At 36.3% G+C, this 18,458-nt stretch overlaps 2 protein-coding genes across 2 annotated transcripts; one reads left to right on the top strand and one right to left on the bottom strand.

Annotated features, from left to right (window-relative positions):
• Positions 1 to 412: 412 nt before the first annotated feature.
• On the bottom strand, positions 413 to 7,732 carry LOC123875305. The gene is made up of 13 exons (XM_045921056.1): positions 7,700 to 7,732; positions 7,310 to 7,413; positions 6,905 to 7,079; positions 6,138 to 6,362; positions 5,860 to 6,018; positions 4,993 to 5,130; positions 4,386 to 4,489; positions 3,729 to 3,822; positions 3,344 to 3,475; positions 2,961 to 3,212; positions 2,129 to 2,307; positions 1,505 to 1,701; positions 413 to 595 (listed from the first exon to the last, which is right to left on the bottom strand). The coding sequence occupies exons 1-12, from the start codon at positions 7,730 to 7,732 to the stop codon at positions 1,596 to 1,598; spliced, it is 1,701 nt and encodes a 566-aa protein (XP_045777012.1). The 3' UTR covers positions 413 to 595; positions 1,505 to 1,595.
• Positions 7,733 to 14,248: 6,516 nt separating this feature from the next.
• LOC123875160 (protein NDRG3-like) lies at positions 14,249 to 15,500 on the top strand. The gene has a single exon (XM_045920847.1). It carries the CDS (start codon positions 14,349 to 14,351, stop codon positions 15,324 to 15,326), a length of 978 nt encoding a protein of 325 aa, XP_045776803.1. The 5' UTR covers positions 14,249 to 14,348; the 3' UTR covers positions 15,327 to 15,500.
• Positions 15,501 to 18,458: the final 2,958 nt, after the last annotated feature.

The raw sequence follows: 18,458 nt of genomic DNA, 5'->3' as shown, positions 1-18,458 counted from the left end.
CGGATTGACGCCCAGAATGTGACATCACTCTCTGAGTCTTAATCCTCATTCCAAGGTTCATGAACCCTTTCCATCCTTCTTTCCTTTCCTTCTTTCCTTCCTTTTCCTTTTTTTTCCTTCTTTTTTTCTAGCTTCCTTCCTTTAAAATTCTAGATCCTTCCGAGAGATATAACAACTAAGGTTTCGTTAGTACGATTAACATTAGGTCATTAGATAAGGTAGGTTTCATTTAGTTCTGTGAACAAGCATAGTCACAAAAATTAAGCTAGTTTAAGGAAGCCCTCGTCTATTTGTCGCTCGTAGAAGTTGCCTTACATTATTCGTAACTTATTCAAGTTTGTATCCTGTGAACCGGTGTGGTACCTGTGTTTGGGTGCGCGTTTTGGGATACCTAGTCGTAAAAGTAGGTGCAATATAGCTAGGGTTTTATTTGAAATCAGGCCAATAAAGGGGTAACGTCGAACCCTGCGGCGGCGAGCTGGCCCAAAATGCCGGCATATCGATGCTGCGGTAACGAGCAACCGGAATGTAAGGCTGGCAGCGATTCAAGCACTGTTCTCATAAATAAGCCCGCTAGTTCCAGCTGACCAGCATTCTGCGGACAAACAAATTATCATTTTACATCATGGCACTGGTCTCCTCTCAGAATGGGAAATTGGCCATAGTATATCTACCGCGCTGGCCAAGTGTGGATTGATAGACTTCACACACCTTTTAACAGGGCTCTCTCCGTCACTTACTTCATACAATCGTAGTCCCAATTTCATTTGAATATTAAGCAACCAAAGTCCATGTTTTGCAGACATATTCTAGAAACTAATATCTGTGCCTGTGGTGTTTTAGATTTTTCTAGAAATATGTAGTTTTAAAATTACAGGGGCTCAAAGATTTGAATGTGAATTTTTAAGACCGCGTAACTTTGAAACCAAATATTTTAACGGAAATCTCGACAACCACAGGCATAGATATTAGTTTCCGGAACTTTTCTACAAAATTCCATTGAGTATGATTGGTTAGAATTCCAATGAGAGACGAACTATGACGTAGGACGACGTTTGTATGGAGCGAGTGACGGAGAGACACCTCTTAAGAACAGTATGAAGAACATTCAGGCATGCAGGTTTCCTCACAATATTTTCCTTCACCGTTAAAACAAGTGAAATTTAATTACTTAAAACATTAGTTCCGAAAAGTTAGAGGTGCGTGCTTGGTCTCGAACCCCAGACCTCCCCCGACTAGGAGGCTGACGGCTTAACCACTAAGCCACCACCGATTATTATTATTTATTTTGCACTATAGATTAGTTTTTAATTGACGGATTTTAGTTGACGGATGACAGAAGACAGTGGAAGAAGAAGACATTCTATATGCCAACCCCACGTAGCGTTGGATAAGGTCACGAAGAAGAGGATTAGTTTTTAGTAATTACCTTACATGTAATGCTTTTAATTTTGCACCCCTATTATTATGATACCAGTTACTTCCATAAAAAAATCATAATTACCGTGTAACTAATAGCAGCAGTTATGGCAACATGCATGAAACGTGTGATCTCACATCTCCTGATAAAAGCGCGGGCGTATTCAATAAGAGAGTCAAACGTTTTTCCGCTGCTTGGTCGCACTTGAATGCTGCTCGTTTCGCTTTTCGAGCAAGCACCAAGCGCATCGCATACCTCTACCCAAATTAAAGTTACACCATCTGAAAGGTTGAGAAAATCTCCAACAATAGTGTCTCCTACCGTATTTGCTTTTACTAAATAGTAAATAGTTAATTTTATTGAGATGATAGACGACTCAAGTCCGCGTGGATTAAGTTTTTTTAAATCACGTGAGAGCTCTTTCGGGATAGAAAGTAGCCTAAGTATAGTTACCTACCTAGTACCTACCCGTCTCTTAAATGCAAGCTGTACCAAATTTTTTCAAAATCAGCTCAGTGATGAGCGCTGAAAAAATAACCGAAGAGAGAGTATGGATTCGGTCTCTTTTTTTATGATAGTGCCTATTGCCTATCCGAATCAAACTACAGGAGTTTTTACCAAAATCCAATTTAGATTTTGCCCTTTCACAATTTACTTATTACAAAATTCTTGAAATGTATGTCGGGTTGGACAAATTACGTGAAATACCTACCAATAAAAGGCAGGAATGTCTCAACCGTATCGTACTCTAAATAGGATCCCAGTAAAAGGGTTACGTTCGGTCCGATAGCGCAATAGAATGAGTATCGCAAAGGTCTATCAAAGTCCTTCGCTCGGGATCTGATTTGGAACAAAGTCTCTAAAGCCGAACCCGTCTCAGGTGACACCTGAAAAAAGTAACTTGTAAGTAACTAAAAGTTGAAAGGAAAAAAGGTTTTAGTTCCACTTTATATTATTTAGTAAAAGAAAATCTTCAATTGCTTATGTTTTTTCTTGTAGGAAGATATCATATAGGGCAATAAAATCTCGGATCAAAACTTTTGAAATAAATTGTCTAACAACATCTAACAATTATTTTTTGTGTTTCAGCTTGATTTAGCTACGCATTACTGTAATCGCTTTTTCCTTCTATTTTAAGGTAGGCAAAGATTATGCTAGGATTAGGTCAGTACACAATACTTGCAACGGGTGGGGTTTGAACCATGCCTTCTCTACGACCTTATGAATTTCAGTCCGATCCCTGACTGTTGAACTATTCAGGTTTCAGATTAATTTAACTTTACTTTATTACGCGTGTAGGTACCTATGAATGATCATTACTTGAAAATGACTCGATCACTTTGTTTTTTTCGTAATTGTCAGAACAAGGTTTGTATTAGGTAAAGATTTTTTGATTATCTTTATTAGCATATTGTGTCCGTGCGAAGCCGGGTTGGAGCTCTAGTATTTCACATTAACCTGTTTTATTTAAACTCTATTTGAATTAAACAAATCGTAAAATCTACAGAGAGTTGGTAAAAGGTTTAATTTCATGTGTTACCATCAAATCCTCAACTTTCGGAGTTTCGTTCAGCTGAAAGTAAAGTTCAGCGTAAGTTGCTGTTAGATCTATACTTTCGCAATTAGCACTATAAGTGCAGTTGCATTCGACGAGGAAGCGCGCTCGCCCGGCCGAGGTTATGTCGACTTCAATCTCCACGGATGTAGTATCATTGCTGAAGTCAGCCAGTTCGCTGAGAAAGCTTTCTTCTAGAGAAAATACTGTGTGTGTATCCGATATTGCTACACCGTGCTGTAAGTGGATATAGGTTTTATGAGACAATTAATGTTTTTATTATAAACCAATATTTATGTATATGGCATTTGTTGATAAAATATAAAATAATTAAACGACTATAATATTATCATATCGTTGTTACCTACCAGTTCTGATGTATTCAGGAACCCTTCAGCGGCAAAATACCAGGTCACACTGCAAGATGGCGCTACATGGAACGCTTTTCCTAAAAGTGTAGTACTGCTGCCCTGATTTATTACACGATTTACAGGTTCAATCTGAAATCAAAATTGTAAGAGAGGCATAATATTCTTTTAAAGTAAAAAAAAAAATTGTTAAAAAACATACGTAGTTAGGTATCTATTACCTACCATACCTTTGAAGGTGCCCACGCACTTGAACTGAACTGCAGCGGAACCGCGCGTCGAATATATGAACCAGTTCAAAGAAAATAAAATCCAACAAGTGGCTTCCAAGAATTGTTTTCAACTTAAATTTTATCTTTCTGTTGATAGGATAAAAAACAATCACCTGGAGAATTGGCAAATTCGGTTCCATGACGTCTATAGTTGCACTTGCATTAGCTGATTGGTTTGATGCAACCACAATCAGAGTTATTAAATACCTGACAAACCAGTGGAAATTAAAATTTATAACACCCCTGACAAGTGAAGGTTACAATAACTAGAAAAGAGCTGTTTTTTGGATTAAAGCTAAACACACTCTCGATCAAGCCACCTTTAAAACCAAAAAAACTAAATTAAAATCAGTTCACTAGTTTAGGAGCTACGATGCCACAGACATATACACAGATCCACAGATACACACGTCAAACTTATAACACCCCTCTTTTTGGGTCAGGGGTTAATAAAGCGGCAATATGTGGTTTAAATTATTATTTTATCATTATTGTCGAGATTAGACCGCGCTCACGTTGCATGCGTTTTTCATATTTCATACAAATTCATTTCATCAATTTTCATACATTTGGTCATGAAAAGTCACGAACGCTTCCGACCCTTCAAGAGGTACCTACTATGGGAATTGGGAACGCTCACAACTGAATTGCGAGTTAATCGTATGTAGACGCCTTCGTGTTATTAAGTGATCGCACGATTAATTCCATACGAAAACACATGCAAAGCACGTGCGACCTTCGCTGCAGTTAGTAAGTTGATTGGTACTTACTCGCCTATCTTTGGAATCCCAGACGAAAAGTTGAAACTATTATCATGACTATTATCAATGAAGTCACAGGATTCTCCTAAGTTGTTAAGACATTTCCAGTCATACTGAAAATAAGTAGGTACAAAAATAATGAATCAAAATCATACTGTCCTTCAATTTTTAAGAAATATTTTTGCTTAAGATACATGATACTCAATAATTTTACTACAATTTTTTTACTTAGAAGTAAAGTAATAATAAATTTATATCATAAAAAGTGTGTCAGTCTGTCGTTACTTTTGCATGGCTCAAACCCTAAAGTGATCTATTATAAAAGACTCTGAGATACCAATAATACTATTCTTAGGTATTCAATGGAGACAGCTTGCATGCTGAAGACTGACTTCAGGAACTTTTTTATCTTGGAGAAACTAATGGGTTTTAAAGGGATTTTAAAAAATCACCTGTAAGTAAGGTATACACGCGAAGGCACGGGAAATCCCTAACTTAGTATAATATTTCAGTGCTACCTTTCATTGCGGTGTTGTAAACGCTGATACGTAGGTATATTATAATAAGTAATAATTTCATTACTTATAAGGAAATAAGTAATAGCAATTTTGCGTACCTGTACAGGATAATCTTCGTAATCGTGGTTTATAACTACAGACTCAATAGTAAAAGCATTGTCTGTGGATATTACAAGATGGTCTACGCTCAAAAATACATCCAATCCACAACTGTGCACATGAATTGGAACTTTTACCTGAAACTCATGATTGATAGGTAGACATAATTAATTCAAATTCAATTCAAATTCAAATTCAAAATATTTTTATTCAATTAGACTTTTACAAGTTCTTTTGAATCGTCAAAAGTATCTACCACTGGTTCGGAATGCCTTTCCTACCGAGAAGAACCAGCAAGAAACTCGGCGGTTGCTCTTTTCAAAGATTTGATACACAATATTATCTCTATGAGATTAGCTGCGTGGGAGACATTACTAATATTATAATGCAAATGTGTCTGCCAGCTCAAAGCTTGAATCACATAACATGAGTAATTTTTATTCCGAAAAATCAAAAAGATCCCACGAGATTTTGAAAATAAACCCAGGCGGACCAAGACGTGGATATCAGCTAATTATTGTAATCAAACAAATAAAACAAACATATAAACTATTTCATTTCATGAATTAACTTGACTAATTAATAGGATAATGTGAAATAAAGTAGAAAATTGAAATAATAACAAATGTAGATACACTGCAGCGGTCTCCACATACAGAATGCTTGTGAGACCACATACTAGATGTCGCCACAGAGTCTTTAACCTCAATCGCGCTATTGAAATTTCTATATTTATATACAAGTTACAAGATACAACGGTTGCACCAGGTCTCCGCTGGACATAACAACCTGCTTCCGTTACTCACAATAATTATGCAGGATACCTATAGTAGAATTACATCTATTCGTAAATAGTAAATACCTACCTCTTTTAATAAAATGTCATTACTCTCATTCCTAAGTTGGCAATTCACGTCATAAAAACCAGGCTTTAAAGTATACCGAGGCATTTCCAGGTTGGACCCAATTATATTCGATACATTAACATAATAAGCGGATGTTGTGCTGTAGACTTCCCAAGAAAACTGAAAAAATTTATACATATAATGGGTTTTCTTCCTAGTTATAATAATCTTACTTAAGTATAATGCAGAGTGATTCCAGATCCTTCCATCCGTATTATTTTGCACTATTTTATGCTTACGTAATAATCCTGTGTAGACGAGCAAGTCCTAACATCGGCTTCGATTGCAAAATCTACATCTGCACATGTAGTCCGTCCCCCTAATAACATCATGGAAAAGGCATCATTCGTCGACTCTGTTGCATCCTGGTTATACTTGTAGTACTTTATTGAAAAAGATTTAGTAATGATTTCATCAGAAACAATCGCTGTTAAGTTCAGAATATAGTTCACTCCACTAATCAGCTGAAAAGTAAAAGCTAGTATTAAAAAATAGTTAAATGATATACTAGCTACTAGACGTAGCTGTAGTATGAAACTTAATAATTTCCCCCTTTAGAAAACCGCGAAGCGTTTATGGGTTTCAATGTAATTTGCCAAGTTTACTTAAACTTGTAGGCATAGTCAACACCAACAAATTCTTCATGAACTAGTAAATTGTAACACTAACAGACCCTAAATTCCGATATTGGCCTCTTATTTAGAAGGTCCAAGGTCCGATCCCCGAATCGCACCTCTAACTTCTTTGAGCTGTGTGCTTCTTGGAGCTGTGTAGATTAAAATCACTTGCTTTAACGGTGAAGGCAAACCTCGCGAACCTTCTTGTCTGAGAGTTCTCCATAATGTTTTCAAAGGTTCACACCTTTGTCAATCCGCACTTGGCCAGCCGGAGCTTTAGTGGACTAAAGCCACGTATTCTCATTCTGAGAGGACACCTTGCAGAGTATGTTCAGTAGTAAATTGGCGATGGATTTAAATGAAGAAGATTTAGATCACTGATAACAAACCTCGTCATTCTTGAGAACAAATAGAAGTGGTTCCAATTGAGGTCCATTTAATTTCTTTTCGAGATCGCGAACTGACTTCCATGTTATGATAGTAAACCGCTGTGTTGTTACTGTTAACGGACTCCACCTCACGGACCATTTTATATGCATATCAGTGTGTGATTCCGATAGGATTCTAGAAGATAAAGTCGGTCTCTTTACGATAGGCTACAAGAACCACAGGATGCGCATGGTATTTTAAAAGCTTTTTTTAAATTGCAAGATAGGTTTGCACTTATAACTAAAATAAAAAGTAATGTTAAGGTCTGACCGTGGTACGTGTGCAAGTCCTTACAAGTCATTTAATATGTCCAGCAATGAACGACAATCGGTTGATGATTATACGACGAAGAAAATAATTCCTACCTTATCATAGAGTAATCCGGTCTTCCCAACGTATTGTTGTCCCCCTCTGAGCAAATAATTTCTGGTGTCAGAACGCTTAGATCTGATTTTGCTGACTCTAAAAGCTAAAATTTTATTACATAAAAAACTTAAATTAAAAAAGAACTGAACTTTAATAACCATATAATATACTTAGAGTGGAAAACTTACTGACAGTCTTATAATAAAAGGAGATACTTAATGACTGAAAATCGGATGTTTAATGAATTAAACGGATAGGCCGTGAAAAGCTATAGCAGATAGATAAACAGACAAACAGACACACTTTGTCACTTATAATATTACCTATAGGATTCTAAAGTGCGTATAATAATAATTTTGTGGGCACACCTGCGTGTTTAGTATATTTACCGTAGGGAAAACATAAATTTTGTAAACACACATGACGTAAGTATGTGTTATTATGGATAATTAGCTTATAATCGGGCTAGGTAATTGTAATTTCATGTAAAATCCTTTGGGGCAGTGTATGTGCCACTTAAAAATAATATTCATAGGAATTTTACTTTTCCAAGTTGCTTTTACATTGCAGATATCTATAACTTGGTCTTGGTCTTGACTGATTTGAAGACTGGCTTGGCTTATAGATAAAATTATGATAGACTGGTTGGTGTACAAACATATTTTCAAAACACATTCGAAATTTAATTCGAAAACGTTTTCAAAAAACATTCGAAATTCAATTCGACAACATAGTTCCGTTTGTGATTGGTTGGTGACTCAAAAGGGTTAACGCCCACTGCGATTTCCGTCTCTGTCATTTGTATGGGATAACGTAACAGAGAGAGGCCTATACGAATTTCTTTCCGTGGATAAAGTAATAGGAGCTGTGGGATGAAAAATCATCCGCACACCCTGCGCCGTAGGTAAAATCGGCGTGGTCGGTACGTATAGATTGTGACTTACCTATGTGTAGGTATAGTTATATAATCTGCAAGCACACATATAACACACTCATAAACATCTTAGATAAGTATATTGACCACTAATTTAACTACGTACCCTTAAGAATAGAAATACAACAAATAATAAAATGGATTCCATTTTTTTCAGCCTTTTCGTTTTGAATTATCATCAATTAATCCTTTTTGATTCAAAAACAAAGGAATAATAGTACATATTATAATTGTCACTGTGAAATGATATTGCATGTCATACAACAATTAAGTATAGGTAGGTAGTTAATTTAAAATTCTATGGAAGGCCATGATGGAAGGCCATGCTTTTGCCATCCCCACATTATTATAAATCTATAATAACATAAAAATTTGTCAGTTTGTGAGTTCGTATATGTAGGGGTTAATCTCCTGTAAGGTTATTTTTAATAATTGATTTGAGTTGTCAAAATAATATAAAATTATTAATTTATCTAATGCAGGTAGTTTGATAAAATCGATATTTCGCTCATTCGATGTCATACAATCTGTTGCTAGGAGTCCAACAAGATTGAACTTGCATAAATACGGGTGTTTCGAAGGTTTTAGTTTAGTCTCCTTCTGAGATTCGGAGCGATATCGCATATTTTCGGTATTTGGATTGCGAACTGGATAATTAGATGTTGTGATAGCAATCACGCTCTAATTAAATTACTTATTTTGGCATTAGTTTGTTTAGATTATAACTCTCGGATAACCTTACACATTGAACTTGGGTTTTTTGTGTTGGTTTTGGAGAGAACATTCCAATAATTCAATAAAAATATTTAAATAATACCTGCTTTTCTGAGTAACGCCAATAATTCAGAAGCGGGATGTGTCTCACGTTGCCTTAATTTCACTTTGGTATCTTTTTGTAAACAACCCACATTTGATTAAAAATTTTATTGAGTTTGATTCGGTGATTAAAATTTTAAGTTTTTTTTAAAGAATTTAGTCTTTTGTGAAGTGGAAAGTAATTTGTATTAAGTGGTTCAGATTTTGTATACATCGAATGAGAAGTTAGTCGTTTGGATTTATTGTTGACTGGATATTAAAACTGAGAGTTCGGGAGTTCAAGTGTAGGTTTTAATGATTTGATGGAGGGCAGGATAGCCCATGATTTGGATTTGACTTAGGGCAAGGAAGCCCGCGACTGACATGACAAGATTGATTAGAAACACGAGGACGTGTTAAATTCAGGACGGCCGAACTGTAAGGTTATTTTTAAAAATTGATTTGAGTTGTCAAAATAATATAAAATTATTAATTTATCTAATGCAGGTAGTTTGATAAAATCGATATTTCGCTCATTCGATGTCATACAATCTGTTGCTAGGAGGCCAACAAGATTGAACTTGCATAAATACGGGTGTTTCGAAGGTTTTAGTTTAGTCTCCTTCTGAGATTCGGAGCGATATCGCATATTTTCGGTATTTGGATTGCGAACTGGATAATTAGATGTTGTGATAGCAATCACGCTCTAATTAAATTACTTATTTTGGCATTAGTTTGTTTAGATTATAACTCTCGGATAACCTTACACATTGAACTTGGGTTTTTTGTGTTGGTTTTGGAGAGAACATTCCAATAATTCAATAAAAATATTTAAATAATACCTGCTTTTCTGAGTGACGCCAATACTCCGGAACTATATGTGGTGGATGAAATCGCCGAAACGGCTAGTAAATAAGTAATATCTGAATACATCAGATATTGGTGGTAATTTTGATTGCTTTATTATAAATTATAAACCATACATTTATACCTATGTATAATACTTAATCTGATGCAAGTAAATTCAGATATTATTACTATCAAAAGATTAATTATAAAATGTTTATACGACAAAGAGTCTATTTAGATTACGTAGGATTTTCGCAGCTTAACTCAAGTAGATAGGCTAAGCTGCGAAAATAAAATAGACCTCACCTGTGCTAACCCATAATATATGAGGCAGAAACTGAAATATGTAGGCACTAATTATATTATAAATTTATTATAAGTAAAGATTTCTATACCATTTTTTGTAAAGCTTTTCGACTTATTTAAAGCATTTTAATCGCTATTAATGGCGATCATACGGTAGCTTTTTTAACCCCCGACCCAAAAAAAGGGGTGTTATAAGTTTGACGTGTGTATCTGTGTCTCTGTGTATCTGTGTATCTGTCTATGGCATCGTAGCGCCTAAACGAATGAACCGATTTTAATTTAGTTTTTTTGTTTGAAAGGTGGCTTAATCGAGAGTGTTCTTAGCTATAATCCAAGAAAATCGATTCAGCCGTTTGAAAGTTATCAGCTCTTTTCTAGTTACTGTAACCTTCACTTGTCGGGGGTGTTATAAATTTTTAATTTACACTTGTTATTATCTTTTAACAGTAGGTAATTGTCCTTAGTAGAGAAATAAATTTCACATTTTGATAGTTTTTGTATAGAAATATTCCTTTCCCCTAATAGATAGATACATATTGTGTAGTCAGGCAGTGTAGGTATCAGGAAATCGAACTGAGGAACCTTGTTGAGAAATCACACTATGCCACTAAACATGAGGCCTTTTTCTGTATTTGTATTTAAAAAAAAAAAAATTGTCTTTAAAAAGTTTTTATGTTTTTTCTGTATTTTCTTTTCCTGTATTTGTTTTAAATTAATCTACTATAGTATCTGCATCATTTATTGTTTTTTTTTGTGTTGTTTTTTTGTTTGTTATGGGTTGACTTGTGCCTGAAGTAAAATTTATTTATAATTTATTTAAAACTAGCGACCCGCCCCGGCTTCGCACGGGTGGACACTACCACGAAAAATCCTATCTATTTTCCGGGATAAAATATAGCCTATACGGATTCGGAAGAATCCCTCTAAGTAATGGTAAAAGAAATTTTGAAATCGGTCCAGTAGTTTTTGAGCCTATTCAATACAAACATACAAAAATACAAAGGTACAGTATAGCTTTTTCGTTGTAAATGCAAGCTTTATCGTTATAGGCTCATTTGGGCAACCAATCGTGAGCTTATCCGCTGTAATACGACTGTGGGGATGTCACACCGCAGTTTACCGAAACGCTTTCATTGCTGTGGACATTAGAATTAGTGTGTAATTCAGCGAATATTTCGCTTATAATCAAGATATTTTATGATTAAAATACGGTACCTACAGCTAGAAATTAAAATAACTACCTACCTAGGTACTAACAAAAATAGTATCATGCAATATATAAAAAAATGTCTTGAAAAGCAGGATAAAAATATCATCATTCCATACTTTACAAAGCAATGTCTAAAATGAGTCAATCTAGAATTTTTAAAAGTACCTAGAGGTATCACTTAGTATTCTTTCCTTTTGTGCATTTTTCTAAAAAAATCTTAATCCTATTGGTTTGGAAGAATTTGTAGTCAAAAATCCAACTTACGACTTTACAGAACTAACTAGAAGTTTATTCTAATACTGAAGGTTCCTGGGAAAAAACTTATTCAAAAGCTTTGATTTAAGAAAGCTTTTATATCCTGTAGATATTTCACAATATCCATTTTATATCTTTCAACGCAGTCGCTTGATTCTGTCTCGAAGGACAAAGGATTATATACGTCTGAATAACAAACGTAGAAAAGGCTATAAAAATGGTTTCCTTTACAACTGTCGTAACAAAGATTAATCTTGTACAATGGCATACGTCCAGTTTTTTTAGATAAGAACTCGTTCTGTTGAACCCCCTTGGCTCGCCCAGCTTCAACACAGTTGATACTGAAATGGTTCTTAGCGGATACTTTCTTCTCTACAATGGAAGTTAGTGTAATGATTAAGTTAAACATGATGTATTGAAAACCGGCCAAGTGCGAGTCAGACTCGCGCACTGAGGGTTCCGTACTCGGGTATTTTTCAACATTTTGCACGATAAATCAAAAACTATAATACATAAAAATAAATAAAAATCTGTTTCAGAATGTACAGGTAAAGCCCTTTCATATGATACCCCACTTGGTATAGTTATCTTACTTTGAATATTGAAACACGTTTTAAATTATTTTTTAATGATGTAACCACAAATTCGCGGTTTTCAGTTTTATTCCTGTACTTGTGCTATAAGACCTACCTATCTGCCAAATTTCATGATTCTAGGTTAACGGGAAGTACCCTATAGGTTTCTTGACAGACGCGACGGACAGACGGACAGACAGACAGACAGACAGGCAGACAGACAGACAGACAGACAACGAAGTGATCCTATAAGGGTTCCGTTTTTCCTTTTGAGGTACGGAACCCTAAAAATGATAGGTCTTTAATAGGATTAAAAAAAACAGAATTGAGAACCTCCTCCTTTTTTTGAAGTCGGTTAAAAATTGCTTCTTGCGCCTTTTATGGGTGAATATTAATGTGAATAAAGTATCTAATATCCTGTGAAACTTACTATTTTTTACAATCTTTAAAAAAACTAAGCTTGCTATAAAAACGTCGTTTCCTTAGCAACTTGGAATTTCTTGAGAAAAACAAATCGAGTAAAAGAAAACCTATAAAACTAATGTTAGAGGATACCGAAGTCAATTGAGCGCTCCATTGATGCTCTACGTGACTTGAGTTTATACAGCTGATTGTTATTTTGGGATTGAATTTTAGTTGAACTTCATAGGTTTAATGAAGGCTTTAACTAATCTACTGCTTGCCTTCGTACTTATATTATAAATCTGACTTTCTGTACATTTATTTGTTTGTTAATTCTTTATGCCTCAACTGTCTACTCAACCGATTACAACGAAAATCACGTAACTACCTATATACTTTGGAGAGATTAACAAAGTATACTTTTTATCCTGAGAAAACAAGGGGTTTTATTATTGTTAAAAGGTAAATCCACACGGATGATCGCACCGGAACGCTAAATCGTTCTTCTTTGCCGTTGGGATTGTATTGTAACTAGCCGTAGCGTTCATGGGAACGGAAGATAAATTGACAGTGCCGGGATTCGAACCCGGGTCCTTCTACTTATCCCACAGCGCACATTTTGGTGCTAGGGAGATCGACAAACGAATTGTTGTACGATATTATCGCATTTACTCCTACCTATATCAGATTTCCAGATCTTTTGCTTCAGTAAAAATATAGGCAGACTATATTATGACACATTACAGAAAAGTAAATTACAACACATAGAAAAGGTTGGTGGTTGGTATGTAATGATATCTACTTATATAACAATTGTCGATGACCCTCATATTGGGCTATTGATTTCGCTGGTCTTTGGCAATCTTTGGAGTCATAAGATCTGTCAAGGCTACGACTAACGAGTCCAAGGTTTAAAAACAACCGTTTTGTCCGCACAGGAATGTTTCAATCTTGTATCGAAAGGGGAGACAATAAACCTGCCTCTTTGTTATTTTCTTACTCACCTAAGTAGGTATCTATCTACTAATATTCCTTGACAGTCAACTAATCACTAACCTGCAGTACCTACCAGACAGACCTGTCGCTAATTTCATTATATCTAGTTTGAACCACTACCTAGTGTACCTACTGACTACTGAGTTTTACGTAATGCTAATGATACAGGTAGCTACAACTACCTACTATAAGTTTGTACTCTATAAACTATTAAAAATCGACTCGTTCCGTTTCGCATGCGCGGTGAGTCCCAGTGCCGTGAAATTCGTACAAACCAGTTGTTATTCATCTGAGCAGCTTCACGAAGTGCGACGGAAACTGCCGATTAGTGCCGAAACGATCACAGGTTGGGGCTTACACTCGCCCGGTCCGCGCTTATTGACCATTTCCTGCGATATTTGCTCTAAAATCTTACGACCGCAGCTAAATAAATGTATTTTGTGATATTACAGTAACGAGTGATCATAATATCGAACAAATAAGTACGTGTGTGGTGTGCGTCAGTCATGAACAGAGCCATAGAAATAATAGCACCGTGCATTGGATTACGATAATCAACGCTAATCAAGCCACGGTGAGAAATAATACAGTGTAAAATAAACAGACGTATTTGTATAATATCTGTACCTGCCCATTCTGGAGATAACCTTGTGAGCGAAGAGTTAAGTACCTATATAGAATTGCAAGCGGTTAAAAGATATATAACGAGAATAATAATGCCAACGACGATACACGAAAACATTGCTCTGTTAAATATGATGTCTTCTGATAATCTAGAAGATGATTTGAAGAGCGTTCAGCTACATTATCCATCCGAGAGGCGGTTACAGAGCGACGGCGCATGCGTGGAGGAGAGGGTGAGGACGTCGCGTGGAGACATACTGGTGGCCGTCCGAGGGGACCGGAATAAGCGCGCGATAATAACATACCATGACCTCGGACTCAATTATGCCGCAAACTTCCAGGCATTCTTCAATTTCATTGATATGAGGTCAATTTTGGATCAATTTTGCATTTACCACATCAATGCCCCGGGCCAAGAGGAAGGGGCACCGACTTTGCCCGAGGATTTCTCGTACCCCTCAATGGATGCCTTGGCCTCTCAAATAGACTTTGTCCTTGGACACTTTGGTATTAGATCTTTCATCGGGTTCGGGGTTGGTGCTGGAGCTAATATTTTAGCTCGCTATGCTATTGTAAATCCTCAAAAAGTTGACGCTTTAGTACTCATTAATTGCACGTCCACTCAGGCTGGTTGGACTGAATGGCTGTATCAGAAAATTAATACGAGACAGCTGCGATCCAGCGGGATGACTCAAGGAGCCCTCGACTACTTGATGTGGCACCATTTCGGGCGCAGCACCGACGAACGGAATCACGACCTAGCTCACGTGTACAAGGAGTGCTTTTCCCACGTTAACCCTGTAAATCTGTCTATGTTCATAGACTCATACATACGCCGTTCTGACTTGGGAATCGCAAGGGAGAGCAACACGATAAAGGTGCCAGTGTTAAACGTGACTGGCGCGCTTTCTCCGCACGTGGATGATACAGTAACATTTAACGGTCGATTAGAACCCGCTAAGACTTCGTGGTTGAGTATTTCAGACTGTGGCATGGTGTTGGAGGAACAGCCCAGTAAGATTGCGGAGGCATTTAGGTTGTTCCTTCAGGGTGAAGGCTACTGTAGATAGTCACCTCACCGTTACAGACAACGATACATGCAACGCAGCTATAATATAGAGTGCACTCAATGCTTTACTACACGCGAGCTTTAATATTAAATTTGTTGTAGGCATTGGAACTGTAGACAGAAATTGTTAACCGTCGTATATAAATATTTACGAAAATAAAATATTTTCTGGCCGTATCAGACTTTCTGTTATCCTTAACGAAAAGACATCCTTATTATATAAGCTTAGAATAATTAGAACTTAAATCATAAACGTCATTCGTCTATTTCAATAAATTTGCGAACTTGAGTGAATAGCGGGTGATTTGCATATTGAATTTAATGAAATTTTAAAGCTCTAATAATCCCAAACGAACTCAACGACCGTATAATTATGAAACCTTTCTCATCAGCGAAATTTGTAAGCTTCTAAAATAAACGTTCTAATTCAAATAGGTAGGTAGGTAGTTGGTACCTACGTAATATTCAAGATTTTGTTGAATATCGTGAGTTTTCTTTTAAATGTATCGATCTGTACCTACTTATTTAATGGCACAGATAGATATAATATTGAATGTCGTAACAGACAGACAGTTAAACAATACGTCAGCATAACATTAAATTAATTATCCAAGGTATTTCTTGCAAAGATTTGCAAAGATATTGAATAGCAAGTTAGGTATCTTCATGACGTCGTATCGGGCGTAATGAAGCCAATTCTCACATTGAAAGAGATCAAAATAGCACATGGTAAGTACCTAAGAAAACATGACTGGTTCAACATCGGGTCGATTTTGGTTTGAAATTGTATTAGGTTTAAGTTCCCTTCAGTATCGGTACCACAAACTGTTTCTTTTCTTTCACGAGACGAAGTTATTGGGCAGTTTTTCATCAAATTATCTAACCTATTCTATTACTATTTAATTGACTAAATTATTTTATCATTATGTTCTATCTTGGACTAAAGAGTACCTATGCCAGTTTAATAGTCGGCTTCTACGATTCGAGTCTCAATGCCAAAATTCATTCATTCATTTTAACCTAAACAGCTTTGGCTAGCTATTCACGTCCGAATTTTCTTACCACACTTGATCTGAATCAAATTCCTAAATTGATCCAGATGGGCATTAAACCTGGAACTTCCCAGAGGTGTTGGTATTTAGTAGATGGCGTTCGATCCCGTTCACTTTTAGGAGTTATACTTGCTTTAACGGTGAAGGAAAACATCGTGAGAAAACCCCCAAGCCTGAGACTTTTCCATTATTTTCTCAAAATCTTCGCAATTAATTGGCCAGCATGGTGGACTACGGACCTTGAGCTCTTTTGCCTGCAATTCTCCCTTCCAACACTAATCTTGGGAATGGGAACTGTCCTCTTCTCTGTAAGTAGTGAGCCGGTGATTGATTCCCAAATAGACCCAGATGGGAATTAAACCCGGCACCTCCGACAGTATTATCTAAGATTACAGCGCTGACCGCTGAGCCAGAATGGTCATCGAAATAGTAGTAATTATAACTAAGAATGTATCATTATAGTTATTAATATCGTTAGTTATTAAGAGTAATATCTAACTATAAATCTAACTTAGCTTCTGAATTAGATTTATAGGTATGCTATAATATACTTAATTCGAACCACCTCCATCAAAGATTGGAATGGAAGCTGGATGTCGGTCAAGTAGAATCCCGTAAACCCGTTTACAATAGCAGTCAACTTCACACTTTGTACTCGAATAGCTCGTTAGGAACGTTCAAAATCAATTGAAGCCCTAAAAGTGCTCTCAATTATGTGAATTGCGTATGTCAATTGCAATGTGTGTAATTCTGGCTCTTGAGTCCGGTCCTTATTTGCGTGATTATTCTAGACAGTGCCGAAAACAAAACCCATGTAATACAGGTACTTAAATGCGAAAATGTGTATGTCTGTCTGCTAGCTTTTCAAGGCCCGTCCGTTAAACCAGTTGGGTACAGATATAGCTTACATCCTTAAGACGGCTTTCCGGGACAAAAATTATTTTGTCCCGGAAAATTAAAGGGTATTTTAAAAAACCTGAATTCACCTGGAAAGACAAGCTCCGGGCATAATCTATTTGGTACAGAAATGGTTTGCATCTTGGGGACGGATTTTTTTCCCCGGAAAACAGAGTTTCCGTGGGATTTTTATAAAACCTCCACCACCACGCGGAAGTCGCGGGCGTGATGAATGTATCCTTCTGCCGTGTTAGTTACTACTCATCGGATAATGAGGAGCGAAAGGCCGCCAAGTGATGTTATAAAGGTACTAAATTAACCGATTGGGGGTAGGTAATAGGGGTAATAGGTAAATAATCCTTTCAGGTTAGCCCGCTTTCTTTTTAGATTGGAATATCGTCACTTACCATAAAGTGATGATGATTGCATTGTGAGACGTGAGATTTTAATTAGATGACAAGTGCTAATTTATGGTCATCTGGACTTTATTTATAGGTAGGCATACCTGGCACCTGGCAGGTATAATTGATTAGCTGATATCGATGTGATTTAGTATAATAGGTATATTAAACACGAATAAAATATTGTATATCAAATCTTTGAAAAGAGCAACCGCCGAGTTTCCTGCTGGTTCTTCTCGGTTGGAAAGGCATTCCGAACCAGTGGTAGATGCTCTTAACGATTCAAAAGAACTTGTAAAAGTCTAATTGAATAAAAATATTTTGAATTTGAATTTGAATGTTCTCAAAATAGTAGCTAAGTATTTTGAGTTCAATTTTAGTAATTATCGGACCATGTTGTAAAGGTGGTCTGTTTAAAGTCTGCACCCCTAAGTAAGAAAAAAATCTTTCAAACAAGCAAAATAGTTTAAAAAAACCTAAAATACAAGAGAAACTAAAGTTGTTTGATTTTTGAGTTTTAGATGAGTTTTTGTATTTGAACTATGGAATTGTAGTGGGTAGTTGAAAATTGAAAACCGATCCCACAATGGCCTCGTTTCATGGAACAAAAGGCAAGGACTGAAAAACTAAACGCGAAATACCTAACGCTTTTTCAAAGCGATAATTAATTTTCGATCCGCTTCGAATGCTCGTGGTGTTTCCTTTTTTGCGAGGGGATTTTTCCTGAATAAACGTGTATCGAACCTCCCTAAGGGGGACGTGGTTAAATGGACTCCCCCCTGA

Source organism: Maniola jurtina, chromosome 19, assembly GCF_905333055.1.
Source record: "Maniola jurtina chromosome 19, ilManJurt1.1, whole genome shotgun sequence".
Lineage (NCBI taxonomy): Eukaryota > Metazoa > Arthropoda > Insecta > Lepidoptera > Nymphalidae > Maniola > Maniola jurtina.
Note: the sequence above shows the minus strand (reverse complement) of the source record. Positions and strands in the feature narration are given on the sequence as shown.

Bases quoted from the DNA above. Each gene is read 5' to 3' on its own strand.
- LOC123875160 (XM_045920847.1), top strand. From the start codon at position 14,349: ATGCCAACGACGATACACGAAAACATTGCTCTGTTAAATATGATGTCT.
- LOC123875305 (XM_045921056.1), bottom strand. From the start codon at position 7,732: ATGTGTGTTTACAAAATTTATGTTTTCCCTACG. The intron at 7,414-7,699 runs GTAAATATACTA...ATAAAATTTTAG, and splicing joins AAATTTATGTTTTCCCTACG to CTTTTAGAGTCAGCAAAATC. The intron at 4,490-4,992 runs GTACGCAAAATT...ACTTATTTTCAG, and splicing joins ACGAAGATTATCCTGTACAG to TATGACTGGAAATGTCTTAA.